This window comes from Pelodiscus sinensis, chromosome 1, assembly GCF_052426305.1.
Source record: "Pelodiscus sinensis isolate ZL-2025 chromosome 1, ASM5242630v1, whole genome shotgun sequence".
Classification (NCBI taxonomy): domain Eukaryota; kingdom Metazoa; phylum Chordata; order Testudines; family Trionychidae; genus Pelodiscus; species Pelodiscus sinensis.
In genome coordinates, this window is record NC_143052.1 from 61,634,973 (window position 1) to 61,655,596 (window position 20,624).

General features: G+C 41.6%; 1 protein-coding gene across 1 annotated transcript in view; it reads right to left on the reverse strand.

The window, feature by feature from the left end:
• Nucleotides 1–7,689: 7,689 nt before the first annotated feature.
• PPM1H (protein phosphatase, Mg2+/Mn2+ dependent 1H) overlaps nt 7,690–20,624 on the reverse strand; it is a 194,412-nt gene continuing 181,477 nt past the window's right edge. The window contains exons 9-10 of the mRNA XM_075930876.2: nt 19,836–19,987; nt 7,690–8,030 (exon numbers count right to left, since the gene is read on the reverse strand). Coding sequence (XP_075786991.2) covers nt 7,883–8,030; nt 19,836–19,987 — 300 coding nt within the window. The 3' untranslated portion in view covers nt 7,690–7,882. The remainder of the gene's footprint in view (nt 8,031–19,835; nt 19,988–20,624) is intronic.

The window sequence follows — 20,624 nt, forward strand, 5'->3', positions numbered from 1 at the left end:
ATGCTGAGGAAGACATTACTCCATGTACCTAATGAATCTTATAGACACTTCTTCACCTTTGCGACTCAAGTATGCACTTGTTTCGTTTAGTAGAAGCATCAGAATTACCTCTGGATTATGTAAACTGAGAATTTATGCTCACGAGTCGTAAGAATGTGACCGTTCCTGAAAATGTGGCCTTTTTGTACCATTCTATGCCCCAAAACTATACCCCAGCACCCACATATTTACAATGGTGATATAATTGCACCAAACATATAATTAGGTATTGAAGGTATCTAAAGTCTTGTTTTGTTAAACTGTATGTGTGGTCATTGTAGCTGAAGTTATGAATTTTGACTATGTACCAGTATTTCAAGGCAGTTTATAGCCAGTTTTGCCATCACATTGTGGAAGAATCATTCAAGGTGATAGCCCATTAAGAAACACAACAGGCCATAGAAGCTTAGCATTACCTGATGGGTTTTCCTGTGGCTGCTTCACTTAGTATATGAGTAATGGCTCCTATGACTCATTGAAGCATGCAAGGGCATGTGACTATATCATGTGATACTAGACTCCATCTTTGCCTATACTTTTTCACAAACTGTTGTGGACTTGCTTGGCACAATGTAGTTCCCACCATATGGAAGAAGCTATAAAAAGAGGAAGTTGATATTATCATGGAATCTTACTCCTGTTTAACGGCACAACATCTAGAAACATGTCTGCAAGAGAAGACTGAATGAGAGAAGAAGGACCCAGGTGGGAAAGAAAAATAGAATCATAGCACTGGAAGGAATCTCAAGAAGTGATCAAGGCCAACCCCCTGCACTCATGGCAGGACCAAGCATCTGATGCCCAACAGATGTTTTTCTAACCTGCTTTTAAAATCTCCAATAATGGAGATTACACAACCTCCCTGTCGATTTATTCCACCACCTTAATAGTTAAGGCAAGAAGCAATGGAAGTTTAGGTTGGGCATTAGGAAAAACTTCCGATCATCAGAGGTCAAGGAGAAAAAAGTTTGCTACCAGAAGGAAGAAAAATTAAAGTACTTGAAAGCTGTTATGTCTCATTATTCTTTTCTAGACTAAACAAATCCAGTTCTTTCAATCTTCCCTCATAGCTCATGTTTTCTAGACCTTTCATCATTTTGGTCGCTCTTCTCTGGACCGTCACCAGTCTCACTTTTTTCTTGAAATGTGGTGCCCAGAAATAGATACTAAGCTTGACTCAAGGCCTAATCACACAGTAGAATAGAATTATTTAACTTCTCTTGCTTCTTACAACACCCCTGTTAATACATCCCAGAATGACATTTGCTTGCTTTTTTTTTTTAAAGCAACAGTGTCAGTGCTGCTTCATACTTAACTTGTGGTTCATTGTGACCCCTAGATCTCTTTTCATGTTACTTTTTCCTAGATAGTCATTTCCTATCTTATATGTCTGCAACTGATTTGTTCCTCAGTGGAGTACAGTGCATTTACTCATTGAATTTCAACTATTTACCTCAGACCATTTCTTCAGAATGTCTAGAAACTACTGAATTATAATCTTATCCTCTAAAGCACTTGCAACCCCTCCCAGCTTGGTATCATCTGCAAAGTTTCAAGTGTTAAACTCTGTCATCATTTAAATTATTGACAAAGATACTGAACAGAACCAGTCAAAGGATCCCTGTGGCATCCCATTTGTTATGCCCTTCCAGCACGGCTGCAAACTGTACCACCTGGGTGTGACATTGCTTAATTCAAGTCCTGGCAAGTGTATAGAACTTAAAATTTCAATTTTGTTTAATTTTGGTAACTGACTTTGAGCTGTACATTTATTAAATCACTTAAAATCTATCTTTCGGTAGTTAATACATTGTTTTATATTTTTCACCTAAAAGTGTGTTGTTTGAAGAGCAACGGGAAATCTGCTCAATAACAGGGGCTGGTGCATTGTCCTCACCACACTTAGGGAAGGGCAGACTGGGTAATGCCCTCATCTAAAGCCTGACCAGTGCAAGTTAAGATGGTACAGCTCAGGGGCCCCAAGCTGGGGAACTTGGAGAACTGGATGAAACTTCTCTATTGTGGACTCAAGAGCGACTAGTGAAATCATTCATGCAACTGCAGCTGGTATGTCCCTGTTTTTGTATGGCTGTATATCTGCAAGTCTTGGAGAAGACTGCAGCCTGTCTCAGCCTCACAATGAGTGAAGGAGCCCAGGCTGGTGACAGAGGGCTCAGTGGTACCCCAATTCCAGGTTGCCTCCAGGGTAGTAGTCACAATTTTCAAAAGTCACTTCTAATTTTCATATTCATTTGATACCATTTTGCACTTGCCATAAACTGAGTTGATGGTTGAACATTCTGCAGGATCATCCACTGTGTCAGGTCATAGCTCACTGATCTCAGAGCCATTGAGAAACGCTTCCAGATTGTGTCTCAAAGATGCCAATGAGCATGCCATTGCTTCACAGGAGTGCCCTAAATTCCACTGGGATGTGAGACTGTGTCAGCAAATCATCCCACCCATGGTAATACACACAGCATGCTAAAAATAAACATTACTGTGGATGATAATTGGCTAGTAAAGGAATGTGAGATAGTAATCTCCAATGATAGTCAGAATAAAGTGTGTGTGTGTATATATATATAATTTAAAGTTTTATTTTAAAACTTTTGTGCATACATTTTTTCAGTATCCTCCTTTTTTCATTGCACTTAAAAGTTTCAACCCCCTCCCCCCAACTTCCACAAAATATATCCCTTTACTAAACATTTTTTGTTACAAAAAAAGGTAACAACATTTCACAGTCACAAAGCAGAAGTACATTGGTCCAAAACATCTTCATCCAACAGATTCTTGGTTTTTTGGACTATACAAATCTTAGATAATCAACCACTCCTCAAAATAGGCTCACTCGGCCAATGAAGGAAAGAGGAAAGTGGGGCTACTGAAATTAAAAAAAATAAAGTACCCATGGAAGAACAAAAAAAGTGGAGGTTGTCAAGGGAGCCTCCTTCAAGTACATAACAGGTAGAAAGGAGCAGCACAGTTACAACGTTGTTTGGTCACCATCTGTATGATTGCCACATTAATCTATATACATCTAAGAGCTATTCAGCAAAAAAAAGTTATTTACACATCTAGCATGTTGTAGAGAGAACTATCAATACCAGAGTCTGGAATTCATGTTGGATGAAAACTGTGATGCCACATGAAAAAAAAAGTCAGAACAAATATGACAATATGACAGAGTAGGCTGGGTAGTGTAGTGTCCTTTAAAACCATATCTATGTACAAGTACAGTTCAAAGCAAAGGCCTTTCCAGATGTTGTAATTGTGCTTCAAATCAGCATGGAGACAGGGCATAGCTACTACAGTAATTCAGAGCCCTTTTAGAGCCCTGGTTAGTCACATTTGACCATGTAAATAGTTGCATGTCAGTCCTATGGCCTGCCTTTTGCTTTACACAATCAGTCTGTTGCCTTCAGTTTTCTTTTATGATGAATTTCTCTCTTCTGGTGCATAGGCTATTGCCAATGAACTCTCTGGGTTGCTATGATTATGTATTCACTCAGGGACTGTAACTCTTGTTAGTTACCAAAAGAAACGTGCTAGAAATGAAATCTCTGGGCTTTCCATTAAGTTAATCAAAGGAATATTTTGCCTTCGTAGACAAGAGAAAGTTTGAGAGGCAGCTGTATTAGTGAATGGAATAGTTTTCAAAAGAGAATGGAGGAAGTCATTTTGCTTGAGATGTTTAAATTAAGACTGGAGCAAGGAAGCATGGGAAAAGCTTTAGGGAGTTATCTAACGTTTGAAGAGATGGACTAGGTGGTTTATTAGTTATCTTCCATATATAATTTCTATTAGTCTATGATTTGACGACTTGACTGATTTTGTAAACAGCATTGATTGGTTAGAGGGGGAAAACTGTGAAGCAGATTTATTAATCAACACAGCAGGATTTACCATAGCTGATCACTCCTAGGCAAGCCAATTCCTGCATGCCAAATATCCTGCCACAATGAGAGTTATGCTGCATACTGGATGCATGTGTGTATTGGGAGAGCAGGGACTGAGATTCATTATCCTAAAGGAACTTGCCTTCCTACTGAAGTAGAGCCTTTAAAGCACAAAATGTTCTCACTGGAAAATGGCATCCATAAAACAGTGGTGATGGGCGCGAAGAAAATTTACCAAGTTTTTTACTTGTCTTCACAAATGTTTGCTGTTGTGGCCTGTAATATGCTGAAATCTACAAAGGGAAGCAAGAGTCTCTGATTAAACAATATGTACTCAATATTCCCCTCTCCCCCTGCAAATATCCTTCTACCTCCTAAAACCATCACTTTTTAAAAGTATAGAATGCTATACAGTGGTGGTAAGAAGGCATTTATACTGACTGTAGGTCAAACACCCAGCACAATGACAGTAAATTTACGTTTGACTGGGAAGCTTTTTATTAAACTAGAATATCCTCAGAGTTTGAAACAAAGGGTTGACTGTAATTGCTTGCACAGAGCTCGAGAGTCTGTTTTCTCTCTCAGGGATGAGAGTGAGGTGCTTTTAGCCTTTCCAGGAAGTGCTTTGGAAGCCAGAACAACATGATCTAGCCATGCGAGCTGCAAAGGGATGAGGTGATTTGTGGTTCAAATCTGAATAAATAAATAAATAAATAAATAATAATAATAATAAAAACCACAAGAAAACCTACTGAGGCCAATTCACAAAGTAATAGCAATGTTGGGAAGATTTTGTTAGGAGTCATTTTGCTTCTTTTGGTTTATGCACCTTGCTGTTGTTGCCAAACACTTTTTGGGTTAGTTTTAAAAATGTTGTTAAATGAGAAGGTACATTATTTTCCTTTGCAGTTTAAGGACAGTAATAGTCTAACTTAATGTAATGCAGAGTCACATATTGTACTGCAGATGAATGAGTTACAATTACAATATCTTTCTTCATGTCTTGTGAATGATGGCATCTGTACCATGTTTGTAACTAAAATCATGCATAACATGCTGGCATTGGATTTGTATCCATCAGGTTCACAGTGGGTACCGCAGGCATTATCTTGAGATATACCAGCACTCCCAGCTGTTAGTACCACTCCAAAGGATTTGCCATTGTTCCCCCTCCTGATTTAAGGTGACAATCACTGAGGACTACACAGCTCAGAACCCATGAAAAAGTACATGTAAAAGTGTATTAGGTCAAACAAAGGGAAAGCAAATAGGTGCAAGAGGAAAAAGCTCTTGCTTGAAATATAAAGCATATGAGGGGTTATGTAGAAAATATTCTAGACTCAGTGGGATTTCAAATCTGCACATCACTTTCCAGTTGCATGAAGAAAAAGAGGTAAGGGCAAAAAAAGTAAAGCACAGCACTATTAAAGCGGATATGCTGCTGATTTATGCGGGCTCCAGACTGTGAAACAGCTGTTTGCTGCAATGTTATCACATGCAGGCATTGTTGACTCCATGGAACAGTTTGCAGGCTACAATCATACTCTTAGTTTTGTATGATTGTATGAGCCAAGCTATCCACTCCACACTGCTTCTTTTTAGTTTGGATCTCCTACTTACTATTTACAGAGAGGGGCTTTTAAGTCGGCTGTTCTGCTGCACTGGAATTGCTGTACTTGCACATTAATGTGGCATAGTAACACTTGTAAATGCAATGGATTGAACTAAATACCTGTTGCGTTTCACTGAAAACACACCGTCCCTTGTTTATGTAGCACATAGTAAATGACTCAGATGGAAGGCTGCAAGGCCAGTCCTGTCCAGAAGAAAATGTGACCACCGCAGGGATGCAAAGGACATAGCATTCACTTGTTAAAGCTGGCACTTTCTCCTTTGGGACAAACTTAACATTTGTGAAGTGTCTAGTTTGCTCTCCAATATTGCTAGGATTGCGTCAGCTGCATTTTTTCCCAGATAGCCAATTTTGTTAACGAACCAGAATCAGCATCTCCAGCAGTACACAGCTAGGGGGCAATTTCTGCAGAACTTGGCTCCCCAGACATGAGGGCCCAGCTCTGTGTTAACAGCTTTAAAATAAAAAAGATTGAAATCTCTGGCGCTGAAGGGAGGAGGTCTATGTTTATGGAACAGTAATTGCACCTATATCTGCGCTGTAATCCAAGGTGTGCTTTGCAGCTTCTGGAGCCATACTCCCCACAAGCTTTCATCTAGATAGCACAGGTCCTAATCACAGTGAAGATGCAGCAGTGTGGGCATCTCATAGGCAGTCCTAGCATCTCTGGACACACCCATGCATTGCTGAAGCTCACTGCTGTTTTAGCCAAATGAGCTAGATGAAGGCTAGTACGAGTATGGCTGCAGGAGCAACAAATCACATCATCAGTTAGTGCATAACATGGGTTATGGCTACAGTTTGCCTGGTTTCCTCTTGCACTGTTGCTTCTGTGCTGGTATCTTATTTATTTTTCTTACCAAGTGTATACAATTCTTAGAGGAGACCAAGCAAGCCCAGGACCTGCGTTAACCCTCTACCTCTTGGTACCAAAGGATGCAGAGTTATGAGCGAGTTGCCACTTTGATCATTGGTATCTGATGATGGGGACAGGGCAGAGGGCTTTTATGGTGAATCAGAGAGACAAACAGGAAAGGCTTTTCAGTGTGGTTTCTATCCATGTTTCTGGGTTAATAACAAGAAAAATAACATTTACCATAGACATCCAATGAAACACAAACTCAGAAGACAAAATACATTTACTGAACACTGGCTGCTAAGCTGTTTGTTCAGCAATCTTGTCAACAGGATGCACAAGAAAGCAGACAGAACCAGCCCCTGAAAGTCTCAGGTCCTAAAAGGTACGTCTACTCTCCAGCTGGGAGCAAGCTGCCCTGGCTGGTCTCCAATAGAGTGCTAAAGATAATGTGGACATTGGACTCAGGCTGGAGTTCAGCCTCCTTAGCCCACTTAGACTTGAGAGCCCAAGCTCCAGCCCAAATGGAGATGCTGCTACTGCAACTTTTAGCATTCTAGCTCAAGTGTTGCTAACATGACTCCTTACCTGGGCTGAAGCACAGATCTACCCAGAGAAACCCTGGCTTCCAGAGAAACTCTGCATCAAGTCAAGATTCGGTTACACAGCAAAGGAAATCTGGACAAACAATTCCTGTTGCAAGATTTATTCTTATATCAACACAATGTGCCCTACTTGTCGGGGCAATATTTTCAGATGGCTTGGCTGTGGTGAGTTAGACCAAGTCACAAAGAGAGCCTTGGCTTTGCCACCAAAACACGTGAAATAAGGTGCTGTAAAATGTCCAGAGGGCTCTGAAGGAGGTTTAAGTGGGAAAAACAAGAATTCAACCAGATACGTACAATTTTTGGAAGTTCTTCAGGGAAAAGAAATGACAGTTACTCTTAATGACCAATAACGCCAAATGTCAGAATCAGGTTTAACTTTCTTTTTTAAATGACTGATCCCAAAGAAATGACACCAGTCATCTTGGGGATGTTGAGAGCCAACTGGCTTTCAATCCCAATATCTGTTTTCACAACTGAGAATGGCCTGTTCCAAGCCTTATGGTAAAACTGAAAAAGATTAAGTTCTGTTTCAGGTTACAATGGGCTCCTCACCTGGAGCGACAATACAGGGAACCATCAATCCATAATATACTAGCAGCATTTAACTTCCATTCCTTTTAAGCACCAAAAACCATTAATACAGAGAAGGTGTAAGCTTAAGAGATACCTTTAACCACATACAGAATATGTGCAGAGCTCCACCTTTTGGACTGAAACATCCCCTTCCAGCATGAATTTAGATTAATTTACATCAATCAGAACTGTCCTGGTCAGATCTGAAAATCATGTCTTTTCAAAGGCTCCTCCTAAAAAGACCACCCTCCCAGCATCGTCAGAGCTATTCTCATGACAAGTTGTTTCCATGTATTAAAGGAATGACATAGACTGAAATGTCATCTCCTGAGCCCAGTCTGTCATTGGCTATTCTCCAGCCCCTGTCCTTCAGCACTCCCCTGGCTCGCATCACCAGGTCCTGAGCTGCTAACGTGTACCTGTGGAGAAAGAAGAGCACCGTTACACGGCAGAAATAGAACAAGCAGAGGTCACAGCTGCTAGCATTATGAAAAATACGTTTTTGCAACTCATGAGATCTACATTTTGAGACACAAAGACAAGCTGTCAGATGCCATTCAGCAGCAAGCAAAGAATCAGTGTTGACTACTAAGAAGAATTATTTTGCACTTTTCAAATGAGAATCACTAGGCATTTTAAAAATGCGAATGCACTAGGCCAAGTTATTCACAAGTGACTAGTGATTTTGGGTGCCCAACTCAACATATTTTAAGGTCACCTGATTTGCAGAAAGTGCTCAACATCCCTCAGAAAATTAGGCCTGTGTAAGAGGTCTTATATGGAGCTCCCAAAAATAAAATCATTAACTCCCATCTGAAAACCTTGACCTTAAGTGTCAAATACCTCTTTGAAGAAGGTTAGATAGTAGTATACCCACATCACAGATTGATATACTATGGCAAAGAAAGTAAATGACACATAGTGAGTTGGTTACAAAGCCAAAGATACAATCCAAAGGATGACTTGTCAGTTTCCACTGACAGACTCCGATTTTTGAAATCATAATTATTTTAAAACTGGTGAAACAGAGGTTGTACAATCACATTACTGAAATCAGCAATCTCTACAAATTCATAAATTCAGTAAAGACCATTTCAAACTCACATGTCAGGTGCTTACTCCATTGCAAATATTTGCTTGTCATTTCATTAAGTTACAAAACTGTGAAACAGAGCAGCACTCTATTGAGCTGAGCTGCAGTGTGTTTATTGCAGACATTTGTTGTACTCCAGCTTCATGAAACAGTTGAGAAACAATGGGCACTGGTATGGGGGGTGAGAAATTTAAAAGGTGGCACATCATCAAGTTTTCACCTTGTCCAGATATTGTTCTACTTGATTCTCTAGCACAACTCAGGTCAGGGCCAACACGAATAAATGAAATGTTAGAGAGACAAGGTGGGTGAGGCACTACCTTTTATTGAACCACTTTTGTTCAAGAGAGAGAGAAAAACTTCTGATCCCAAAGCAGGAAGAGCATTATGTGGCTCATCTCTCTAACAAAAGTTGGTCCAACAAAACACATTACCAACCTCACATGCCTTGCCTCTGTAATATTTGACATGACTACCCTACCACTGCATATAACTGAAATATCAGTTCAAAGATGACATGCTCAGATAGGAAGGCCTACATTATTGCACTACAATAAAACATTTGCAGGCCACAGAGCAAGATCACAAAAAAAAGCCCTACATGGCTAACTTGGGATTTTGACAGGACTGATTCTACGTTGCTGAAGATTAAGATGGCATAGGAGCATGCGTGCAGGACACTTCCATTTCCAAGAGAAAAGAGTTCACTTATAACTTCTTAGATATTTTGCCCTCACTCTGAAACATCAATGCCTTCTAGATTCTTAGTAGTGTTGTTTTTACAGCATGAATCCTTGCTCAACACTAACTCCAGTCTTAATGCAATATTCACCACGAAGAATATCCCACATAACCCTAGTTGCTTTAGCTAGAGCCACACTTCCATGAATGACAATGTACATTTTTTCCCCACAAAGCTCTCCCAATGCTGATATGCACTGTCATGCCTGTTTCCTCTCAATGCCAAGCTGCTTCTGCCAAGAAAGGAGCAACAGGATGAGTGTGCATGTTTTGGGGCTGGGGTGGCATTTTCCACTACGGATGTTAAATTTAGATTAACTGGTTAATCAACTATTGGATTAGTGGATAAGGCTGCCCCAGGGCTGTTGCTACACTTCAAAGGCAAAAGTGCTGTGCGGAGCACGGGGTCAGCAGGGGACTCAAGCATCCCCCACTGCCCCTGTGCTCCCCGTGGCGTTTCAAAGCAGCAGTCTCCAGCTGACCCCAGGCTCCGTGTGGTGCTGCCACTTTGAGATACTGTGAGGAGCCCGGTGTCAGGCTCCCCACAGTGTTTCAAAGCAGCAGTGCTGCCTGGAGCCTGGGGTCAGCAGCATTTCAAAGGGGCAGCACTGTGTGCAGCCCAGGGTCTGGCCGCAGGCTCCACGTGGCTCTGCCGCTTTGAAGCATCTTCTCCTTCCCACCCTTGCTGCCTCCTTCTAAGGCAGCAAGGGGGTGGGGCGCAGGGGAAGTGACTAATCAACTAGTGTATCAACTAGCATTTGTTTATCGGATAGTAAACTTGTTCACATACCTATATTCCACCAATCTATATTTTTTCCCCCATGAAATGGTAGACAAACATTTGCATGAAAAGCAATAAAACACTGTGTTGGTATTTATTATATTTCATTTAAAACTTTTGATAAGATGCATATCCTTCAGCAGATACTTATCCTTTGGTATCCAGGAGCCGTATAATAAATTAAGTACCAGACACCGGCCCAAATATATAGCCAATAGGATCCAAACACTCTGGCATCATGGCAAACCTCACAGATGTCAGATAAGGTTATCCCTCCACCTGTGAGGGATCCTTTCCTTTAACACCACAAAACACAAGGATGAGGGCCCCAAGCAGTTCAAAGGGCAGCACTCCAGGGAATGCACTATAACTTCTAAGGAAAACAAGCAGGCTCATTACACAAAAGATGGTTGTTCCAGGGTTTGAGGTTAGAATAAGCCAAGAATAAATTATTTAATGGTACAAAGCTTGAAACAGAAAACAAGACTGTATGTAACTGGCTAAGAAAGAGTACTCAAAAAACAACAGAATAGTGGGGGTCACTACTGTTTTTTAATTTTAACACTCTTTGGTATCTCAACCCTCCAAGATATGTTAAAAGACACTGCACAGTGACTCAGCAGTTGAAAGGGATTTTTAAAATGCAGTGTAAACGTCACTAGGCAGTACATGGAGATTGAGCCTTTCTTTACATTCCGATTTTTAATGTCAAAAGCGAACTGGATTAAAAGCAGAGAACTGTGTGTTTTGGTAATGTGGGTGAGAAACTGGTAAGTTTTTCTAGGTCTCACTAGTTTTGGCAAGAGATTTATTCTGTGGTAAGAGAAGGGCCCAAGGATCATTTTACACAAGTCGAGAAGAAATGAAATAGGCATGAACTCTCTCAGACGCACACACATGGATGCTGCAGTTGCCACAGTCTGTTCAAAAGTGAAGACCCTGAAGAACTTGGAGAGGAGATAACAAGAAGCAGTGACTCTATTGCCCTAATAATACAACACAAAATTTCATTTTCTACAGAAATACACATTCATACACCTCAGCTTCCCAACATCAACATTAGATGGAAGGCTAAAGAACAAAAATATTCCACATGGCACACCCAGACCTCATATCAGACATGCAGCGACTAAACCGAGTTTCAGCTAGAAGCGTATTTTTAAGGATTTTTCAATTATTGTCAGAATGTAGGAAAAGAAAATGTCAGCAAGCCAGTGAAAGGGAAAGTTTGTCTTTCACCTGTTCCTAATTCACAAGGGGGCTTCCCACAGCTCAAGAACACAAAGGAGTCAGCACTGCTTTTAAGCTCCTGCATAAAAGCTCAAGTGCTTTCCTGTTTAAAGTGGTGTTCTGAAATGATAAGATTACAAAAGCCTTCAATAAGCCAGTGATTCTCACACAGACAGACTATGAAATACACAAGAAAATTAGAAACAAAAACCAGGACTATGTAGCACTTTAAAGACTAACAAGATGGTTTATGAGGTGATGAGCTTTCGTGGACCAGACCCACTTCCTCAGATAAAAAATTTTTTTTTTTCGATCACACGAAAATTAGGGCGCTGAAGTTAAAAAAAGAGAGTAGGTAAAGACAGTAAAGCAGCACCACACTCCTCTTCCAATGTAGAGTGGAATTACAGCACTGCTGTTCAGCTGGGCACCAGAGGAGATGGGCGAGTTTCTGGCAAGTGGAGATGAATAGCAGCAGCAGGCCAGTACTGAATGCTTTATTCACTAACACGGTGAACTTGGGTTTCAACTGTCAAGCCAGCATTAGAGAACTGCTGAAACAGTTTTAAAGTATCCACTTCTCCCCCAATGATACACTGCACTGGAATGCAACTTCTGTGTATTTTTTTCCTTTTTGTTGAAGCTTTCAGCATTGAGCAGTGGAGTACTGCAAAGAGAACTGTGTGGCCTGCATGGGCTGCTTCCCAAGCACAAAGGAGGTGGAGCAACAGCCTACTTATCCCCACAGTGTGGGGAGAGGGATGGACGAGGGGAAGAAAAGGAGGAAAGGTGAGAAGGAAATATTTTCGAAGTAGCAATCAGGCAGCACAGCTGCAATGCCCAAGCTGTAACAGCCTCACATGAGGAAACAACATGACACTGATCTCCATCACTGTCTTCTCCATTCACTCTTTTCCACAGATCCCTGTGCATGGACTGTACTCCCTGAGTTGATCTCAAAGGCCATCTTCCACTCATAATTCATGTGCCCTTTTAAGGCCCATTTCTGCCACAACTCCTACAAGAAACGAGTCAGTTGGGATATTCATTTTGTGTCAATATTAATCCCTCTCCACCTTCCTTACTCCATCATGCCACTGGTTAGCCATTACTAGAAACCACAAAGTGACCAACCTTCCCTACTGTCTTCATGTCTCACTGTGTAAGGTCCTTGTCCCCCAAGGAGCTTGTCATCGGGTCTGGGGAGTTCCAGAGCATCAGCTATAACAAGTAACAATCCTGAAGTGGAGTCTTACATCTCAGTCTGTACTCTGTTGCTTCTGTTTTCCTTCCCTTTTGCCTCAAAAGGGCTTTCTCATCATCATTTCACTGCTTAAAATGAGTAACACAATTGGGTAGTTTCACTTGTGTGGCAAGTCAGAGGAGAGCAAAATATTAGTGGGTTTATTTACATATAGGAGGGTGCCTCGGTCAGAGCCCAGTGGTATATACCACAGTGGGGTCAGGATGAAGAGCCTGTTCTAGTAGTCTAATAGACCCTTGAAATAAAGTGAAGCCTTCAGGTTCAGCCACAGAGCTTGGAAGAAATTCCAGATGATGACCACAATGTGACAAGTACCACATGACAATGTAAATCTCTTGCAGTTTATTTCATGAGTTAATCACACTTTCCATGTGATTGTACTGCCATAGTTTTTAGAGAGAAGATAGAACAAAAACCTCAAATCAAAATATGCCTGAAACACCGGAAAGCTTGGATCGTAAGTTATATTTCTGTAATGGGATGGACTAGAACCTGAATCCTGTTTCATTTTAGGAAAAGCACAAACAGGTATTTTGCATGTTGGGCCTATCTTTACGATAATAATGCAAAAAGAATTATTCATTTAGATAGGTAACAGACATCCAAAGTTCCAATATTAAACATTAACTAACAAAATCCAAGAGTTTTGAAAAGAATGTAAACTGTCATGCATCAGGGTATAAACCAGCCTCATATGAGGAAACAACATGACACTGAACTCCATCATTGTCTTCTCCATTCTCTTCTAATTAAGAGGTGTTAGTAAGAAACCATTTTTGTGGACAGATGATTCTATAACTACCTACTTTAGTGTTTCTGAATCTTCCTCTAAAACTTCTATTAGTCACTGTTGGGAATGGGCTAGATGCATCACTGATCTCACTGAATATGGAGGTTCTTATTATAACAACAATGTGAAAAGTAACACAAGACTCATGCATATTTGCCAAAGGGTCATTTCCACACTGCAGTCATTTAAAAATTAAAGTTGATGAATTTTCCATAGACTCCATTATTAAACTTATCAAATGACTTGGAATTTTGCTGGCAACATCATTTTAAACATTTTTGCAAAGTGATCAATATGCAAGATCACTCCTTAATTGACTACTCTAAAGAATGGGACACTGTTTCATAGTCAGGGCTGCTATACAATCACAAATCCATTAGCAATACCTCATTTGGACTACTGTGAGGTAATTAGGTAAAATCTTTTACACAGTACTTTAAGCCCTTTAAATATTCTTTATAACCAAGCAGCAAGAGCAATTCTGCAAGGTAATTTTCATAAATATCATTGTAAGCCATATAAAAGACTGTTCTAATTACCTCTTGTAAGCTGGCATGAAAAATGCCTTGCCACTACTATTTATAAGTCCCTAACTGATCTGGCACAAAATTACTTAAAAGAACAAATTAACATTCACGTCAGCTGTCCATTCATAGAACTCCAAGCCAAACACTAATAAATGTGTTTGTTCTGAGCCTTAAGTGTAGAAGGGCCTGACTTGGGTGTGACTCGCAGTGGAAAAAATCAGGAGTAACCTCACTAAATGTAATGGTGTTACACCCATGTTAGATGGATCACAATCAGACCCAGAAAATCTGCTTTTCCTCTTAAATTCTCTAATCTTTTCTATATTGTATAATAACTTCTACTAATTAACTCTGCTAACTCATTGATCACATTTAACAAAGAATTTTCATTCTTAGTGCCAAAACAAAAATGATACAATATACAAAAATAAAGTGCGGCAAAAGTTAGTTCCTTACCTGCCTTTGTATCTCATTTCAAAATTCTCCTTTACCTACACAAATCTTAACAATGATCAGACTGTTCGCATGCACAGACCAGTGCCTACCATGCAGAGCAATATTATTTTTGGTTTACTTGTACTCCTGCAACTGCCTAAATCCATTTGTGGTAGCTTGTCTTACATTTAGAGAGCAACCCCCTTGAGGCAGGGACTGTCACCATTTATGTTTTGATTTTGTACAGCATCTACCACACTGTTGTGCTGATCTATGAGTAGGACCCTTAAGCACCATAGTCATAAAAAATAAAGTTAACTTCTGAATGACTGAAAGATTAGACCTGGTCAATAGTCAACTCCTGGGATAGGTGGGCACTATTATTTTTTATTTGTATTATGATTGCAGTCCCTAAGAGTGCAAGACCCTATTGATCTAGCTGCTGTATGCTCATGTAGCAGGAGACTGCCTCTGCCCAGAATCTATTAAAATCAGACAAGATGAGGCAGGCAGAGAGGGAGGGAGGAAGGGTTATCACTCCTATTTTACATATGGGGAACAGAGGTACAGAGAGGCAAAGTGGCTTGCCCAAGCTCTCAGAAGAAGCCTGTGGCAGAGCCAGAAATTAAATCTGACCTCAGTCCAGTGACTTACCCTCTAGACCAGTGGCTTCCAACCTTTTCCAGCATAGGGACCCCTTTTCAATCAATTAAAATTTTACAGACCCTCCAAACAATATAGTCGTGCCTGCAGCTTGCACATCCCTCAGCCCACTCGGGAAGCAGCACAGGCTGAGGGACTTGCTGGGTGCCGGTACGGAGCCTCTCAGCTCCCGACTTTCCGCAACCCCCTATAGTACCACTACGGATCACCAGGGGTCTGCAGACCACAGGTCAGGAACTACTGCTCTAGGACCATGTTTCCTCTCCATTGTTAATTTACAATAAGCTATTCATGATTCTGTGTACATGTGTGTCCTGGGATAGCACTGCTGAGGTCATCAACTTGGATATTGAAAAACTGGCCATAAATGTTAAATGGGTGATCTCAGCTACACTGAAATGCCCTGGATAAAATTTTAAATAATATAGTGTTTGGCGACATTATCAAATAGGTGAGGCATCTCAAAGCTCTGTTGGGTATTCCCTGTCTATTCTTCCTCTGACGTTGCCTAACACCCTCTGGGACATCGAACTGATTCCTCGCGTGCTCCTCTTTCCACTACATACCTACTACTGATTATAAGTTTTTATTAGTTTGTAACAAAAAGTTTGGGAAAAGCTTATTTAAATACAAATGGCGGCCATGTCAAAATCGGGAAATCAACGATCAAGAAACTCATTTCTAAGCTGACCACCACACAAAGCCCAGATCTTCACACTCTCCTCCCTTTGCCCCCCCGCCCCTCAGACATATTTCTGCACGGTTGAAAGTAGAATCATGTCCTGAAAAGAGGAGAGAACTTACAGGAAAATTCTCTAGGATGGGGAATGGTCAACACTGCTCTGTCTGCCCACGGTGCAGTAGTGCTTCACAGACAGATGATCAGTACGTTCTCACCAGCAAGGGACTTCCTCTTTGCTTTTTGACTGGCAGGGTCACCCCGATCATTTGAAGCTATGCAGACAACTCCCACTTCTAACTGAGGTATGTATAATTACTAGGTAGCCCTGGCTATCCAGCTAGAGGCAAATGTGCCTCAGATTTTCCAATAGGGAATAAATAGGGTGATTGTAGGCAGCTACACTGGGAGCTACAAGTGTTTTGTCATAGAGTTCATGGCCACAGGAGACCATCAGATCATCTAGTCTGACCTCCTGCATTTCATAGGCAAATAAATGCCATTTAGTCTCCTCCACACCACTGCCAACATCCAAAATTAGATCATAGTATTACAGCCCTAGGGAAGACGGGTGTGCCACTCGAAGAGAACAGGAGGGATTGACCTGCAGCAGTGCCCGAGGCCCCTGCAATGGAAGGGAATTGATTCAGTGACATACATGATCCAGGTGGGTTGGATATCCATGTGACTGGCAGTTGCCTCCACCATGGCTTTCAGATACTTCCCAGTGCTGAGGCAAGTTAGAATCAGCACTCACTAGTACTATGTGCTCACATATAGGTACTACTCGTGAGTAAGAAGCAACCAAAATAAGAAGGGCAGCACCAGGCGGGTGAGTGTGGTGAGAGGAAGTAACAGCTGGGTGAACGAAGTCCCAGAGAGGTGGGCAGGCTGAGCGATCCAGGAAGCAACTCCTCTAAAAATGGATTTCTAGAAGAGACAAATTGTCACTATGTATTATGGGAGCTTTTTAGAATAGCCATGAAGCTAAAATGTAGCTTTATGCAATGTCATGTGTCTCAGTGTAACCTGACAGCCTTTCTTTCTGACTCGCAGAAAGGAACTGTCTAGTGCTGTTTGTAAAGATGCATCAAGCAGGCTGCTTGTGTTTGTTATTAATGTTAAGGCAGGAACAGGACAGAAGGGTCTATTTATCACTACTGTCACCCTTTTCCCAGTAGGATCGTTTTCTTCTTTAATTTAAGGGTATGAGAATGTTTTTTTCTATTATGGAAACATTGGTAATAGTAATAATTATTTTAATCTTAGAATATTTTGCACTAGATCTGCTATTACAAAAGCAACTATGTAATCCTTGCTGGTGTGAAGCAATTGTGTCATTTTTGTTCGTGTGAATGAAGAACTTGAGTGTTTGTTTCAAAAAAAGATTGGTCTGAAGGCCAGCACAGCAGGCAGATGGCCAGAGGAGGGGCTGGAGACTTGGAGGCACAAAGGAACTATCAAACGTGCCCCTATTTTTCAGTGACAGGATGAGGGGCAGACTGGGAACTTGGAAGTTAGAAGCAAGCACATGTAAAAATAATAAAACCCATCAAAACCAGGGTGGGAGAACACCCAGAAAAATTGACAGCAGACTGATATTAAAAAAACAACAAAAAGAATCTCCAGATTAACACGTTGCAAAGTCACTTGATTACAACATGCAGCAGAATCTATAGATCTGCATGAGAAGGGATTCCTATAAAAGATGGGGTGTCTCGAATGGTCCTTTGGGTCTTCATCCTCCTAAGATCGCAGCATCGGTCTGGACAACAGAAGCCCGGCTCTTCTCTCACACCCGACTTAGCTGGCTTGGTTGATGTGAGTAAGAAACTGGTAACTATAACATTAATGGGATGGCGTGTGTGCTACTTTTTATTCTCAATAAATATTTTGTATTGCCTTTTCCCCTAAAAAGATCCCATGTGCATTTTACTATACTATTATACAAGGAGAGGAGTCCATCAGTCACAGAGAGTATTTGAGAAGACCTGAGAAGTTTCTAGGGGGAGGCAGGCCCCCAGCCTCACCGATAGCCCGGCCCCCTATGCTGAGACCCTGACCTTACCACAGGGAGGAGAGGAGCAGTGTGCTGAGCACATGCACACCCCCCACCACTGGGAGGGGAAGAGCACACACGTGTACCCCAGCATCCCCGGAGCAGTGGGAAGGGAAGAGGCCGCAAACCTCTCCTCCCACCCCTGAGAGCAGTGAGGAGGGACAAGGCTGCACAGCCTGAGCCTCCCTGCCCCTGGGAGTAGCAGGCAGGGAGGAGGCCACATGGCTCCAGCCTCTCTGGCCCCAGAGCAATGGGGAGAGAGGAGGTCATCTGTACATCCACCGTTACAATGGGATGGGTAATGCTCGTAAGCATAACATTTTCACTGTTTGGCTAGCGGTTACCTCTTTGGGAACAGGCAGGAGAAGGGAGGATGATTCTCCCAGTTCTGCTGGCACATCCCTAGACTTTTTTTTTCTTTAAATGAAAGCATCATTTTGTGTTCGCTGTACAGCATACACATATGCTGCTGCTTTTTTCTAGGGCAGGCTCTAAGATGCCATAGCCCTGGGCTCTCCTGCAAAACCCAGGATATATGTATGCCTCTATCTTAGCTGAGGGACTAATAAGCCACACAGAAGTCAAGCAGCCCATACACTCTCATTTTTACCACTTCTCTCAGAGACAGGAGGCTGTGAAGGTCAGAATGTCATAACTGCAGCTTCATGCTAATCATCTATTCACCTGACAATCCAGCACTTGCAGTGAAATGCTATTTTACATTCCATGTTTGTCAGTGCCAGTATAAGAAAATACTGTTTGCAATTTACTCTGGAACGGCTGTCACTTGCAAATCTGAAAATGCTTCACATGAGTCGTCATCTTTTTAGGCTAAGCCCTGTATTACCACACAAAGGGAGAACAGGGAAGATAACAGTGGGCAAAGGGACTCAGACAACCACTTGGATTTGTATTACTCTCTTCCCACTCCAATTGCCACCGACAGTCGAATGTAACGAGAGCTCTATGGATTCTCCTCAGCCAGTGGCACGCATTTTTCATTGGGATGCCAAAATATCCCCGGAATGCCCTCCATTTCCCCTTGTGGAAAAAAAGGTGTAAAAAGCTCTGTTCTCTTCTGCATAGCAGTGCGAGTTTTCATAAGAGGAAAAATGCTACCTAGGAGAGGGGACAGCTCAGGAGAGAGGGGTGGCTGGGCACAGAAACTGTGGGCCTGAATTAGGAAGCAACACTGAAGTCTCTTTCACTCTGATATTTTAATTCACAAGAAAACAGACAGGCCACTCGTTCAAGGGAGAGTAAGTGACATTCACCTCTTTGGGAACATTTGTATTGCTAGATAATATGATGCTGTGAAGAGCAATGTTGACCAGGAAGAAGAGATAAAGCCAGGAAAACAGTGACTATTATTGATGAAACGGGTTGCAATCAAACCTTGTCATCTCCTAGTCTCACTCAGCTTGTCCAGCTGCTGGCACTCGACTCTGGACATATGCTATTGAAGACTGGTTTTAAAAACATCATCATCATCATAAATTGAGCACACAATCAGCAGTGGCACACCTAAAAATGGTATTTAGCTTCAAGGTTCCTGCACCAGGTGACCACACTGAGGAAAAGATGCTGATGGTCAGAACCTGTAAGGGGCAAGGTGGGCAAATTCCCATGCAACAAAGCTGTTTGTCTACTGGGCTGGTATTGTGGCACTAGTCCTGCTAAATTCCTTAGGAGGACTTAGCATTAGTGAGGTGAGAAAAATAGAACTCATGCCAACCTAGTGTAGTCCCCCCCGCCCCATCCCTATATAGTTAGCAGTCTTAGTTTTTAACACATTTAAATATTTCCACTTCAAAAGCCTTCAAGCTGCAAATCTACCCATAAAGATACAGAAAATCTTACAAGAAAAGGTTTGTTCACTTCATGTTATTCTCTGGAAAAGAATAAGTTACAAAAAATATTCTTGCTGCAGCAGAATGATAATTGTCTGGTAAAAGCACAAACCTGTGGGGATCATCAGGGTCACAGTTTGGTAGAAAGTTTGTGACAGCTTCTGCCACTTCTTCATTTAATAATACATCCCAGAGTCCATCAGTAGCTAAGATCAGTACATCCTCTGGTCCATGCTCATACTGGAGAAGATTGTAGACTCTCACCTAAAACCAAAAAACAAGAGACAATCGCTTGCATGACGGAGGAAATATTCCAATTCTTGTGAAAATCTGATGATGCTGGTCATAAGTTAACAACTTAGGTGGGGGCACTAAAATAAGCCCCACATGGAACTCCCTCACTCTCCCCCAAAGCAGACCAACTTCTTCCTGGAGCTGGCAACCTCTCCTGATTCAAGATAGCATGCCCTACCGCTGAAAAGTGCTTAATTGGGTGCTTATGTGTTGACTTGAATAGCAACAGACTTGAATATTCTTGCATCTGAGTCCTAATGCATTTATGTAGTGCTGACAGCAGTGATCAAAGCAGTCAAACCTATTTCTCTCCCTTCTCCTCTTGTGGCTGTGTTCTGCACTTTGGCTGTTCTCCATCATTGGTGCAGCTGGTCAAATAAGAATTTAATAATTTATTTGATGAATTTTTAATAACTCTTTTCACTATCTGCCCAGAACCCATTAACTATGCCCAATAAATTGCATGTTCTGAAGTGCTTAGTGTACAAGGATTTGCTACCTAGTCTTTTCTGTAGTCCTGATCCAACACAGAGCTTATGAATATGCTTAACTTTAAGCACGTGAGTGGCTCCACAAAGTGAACGGAGCATATTCTTAAGTGATTTGT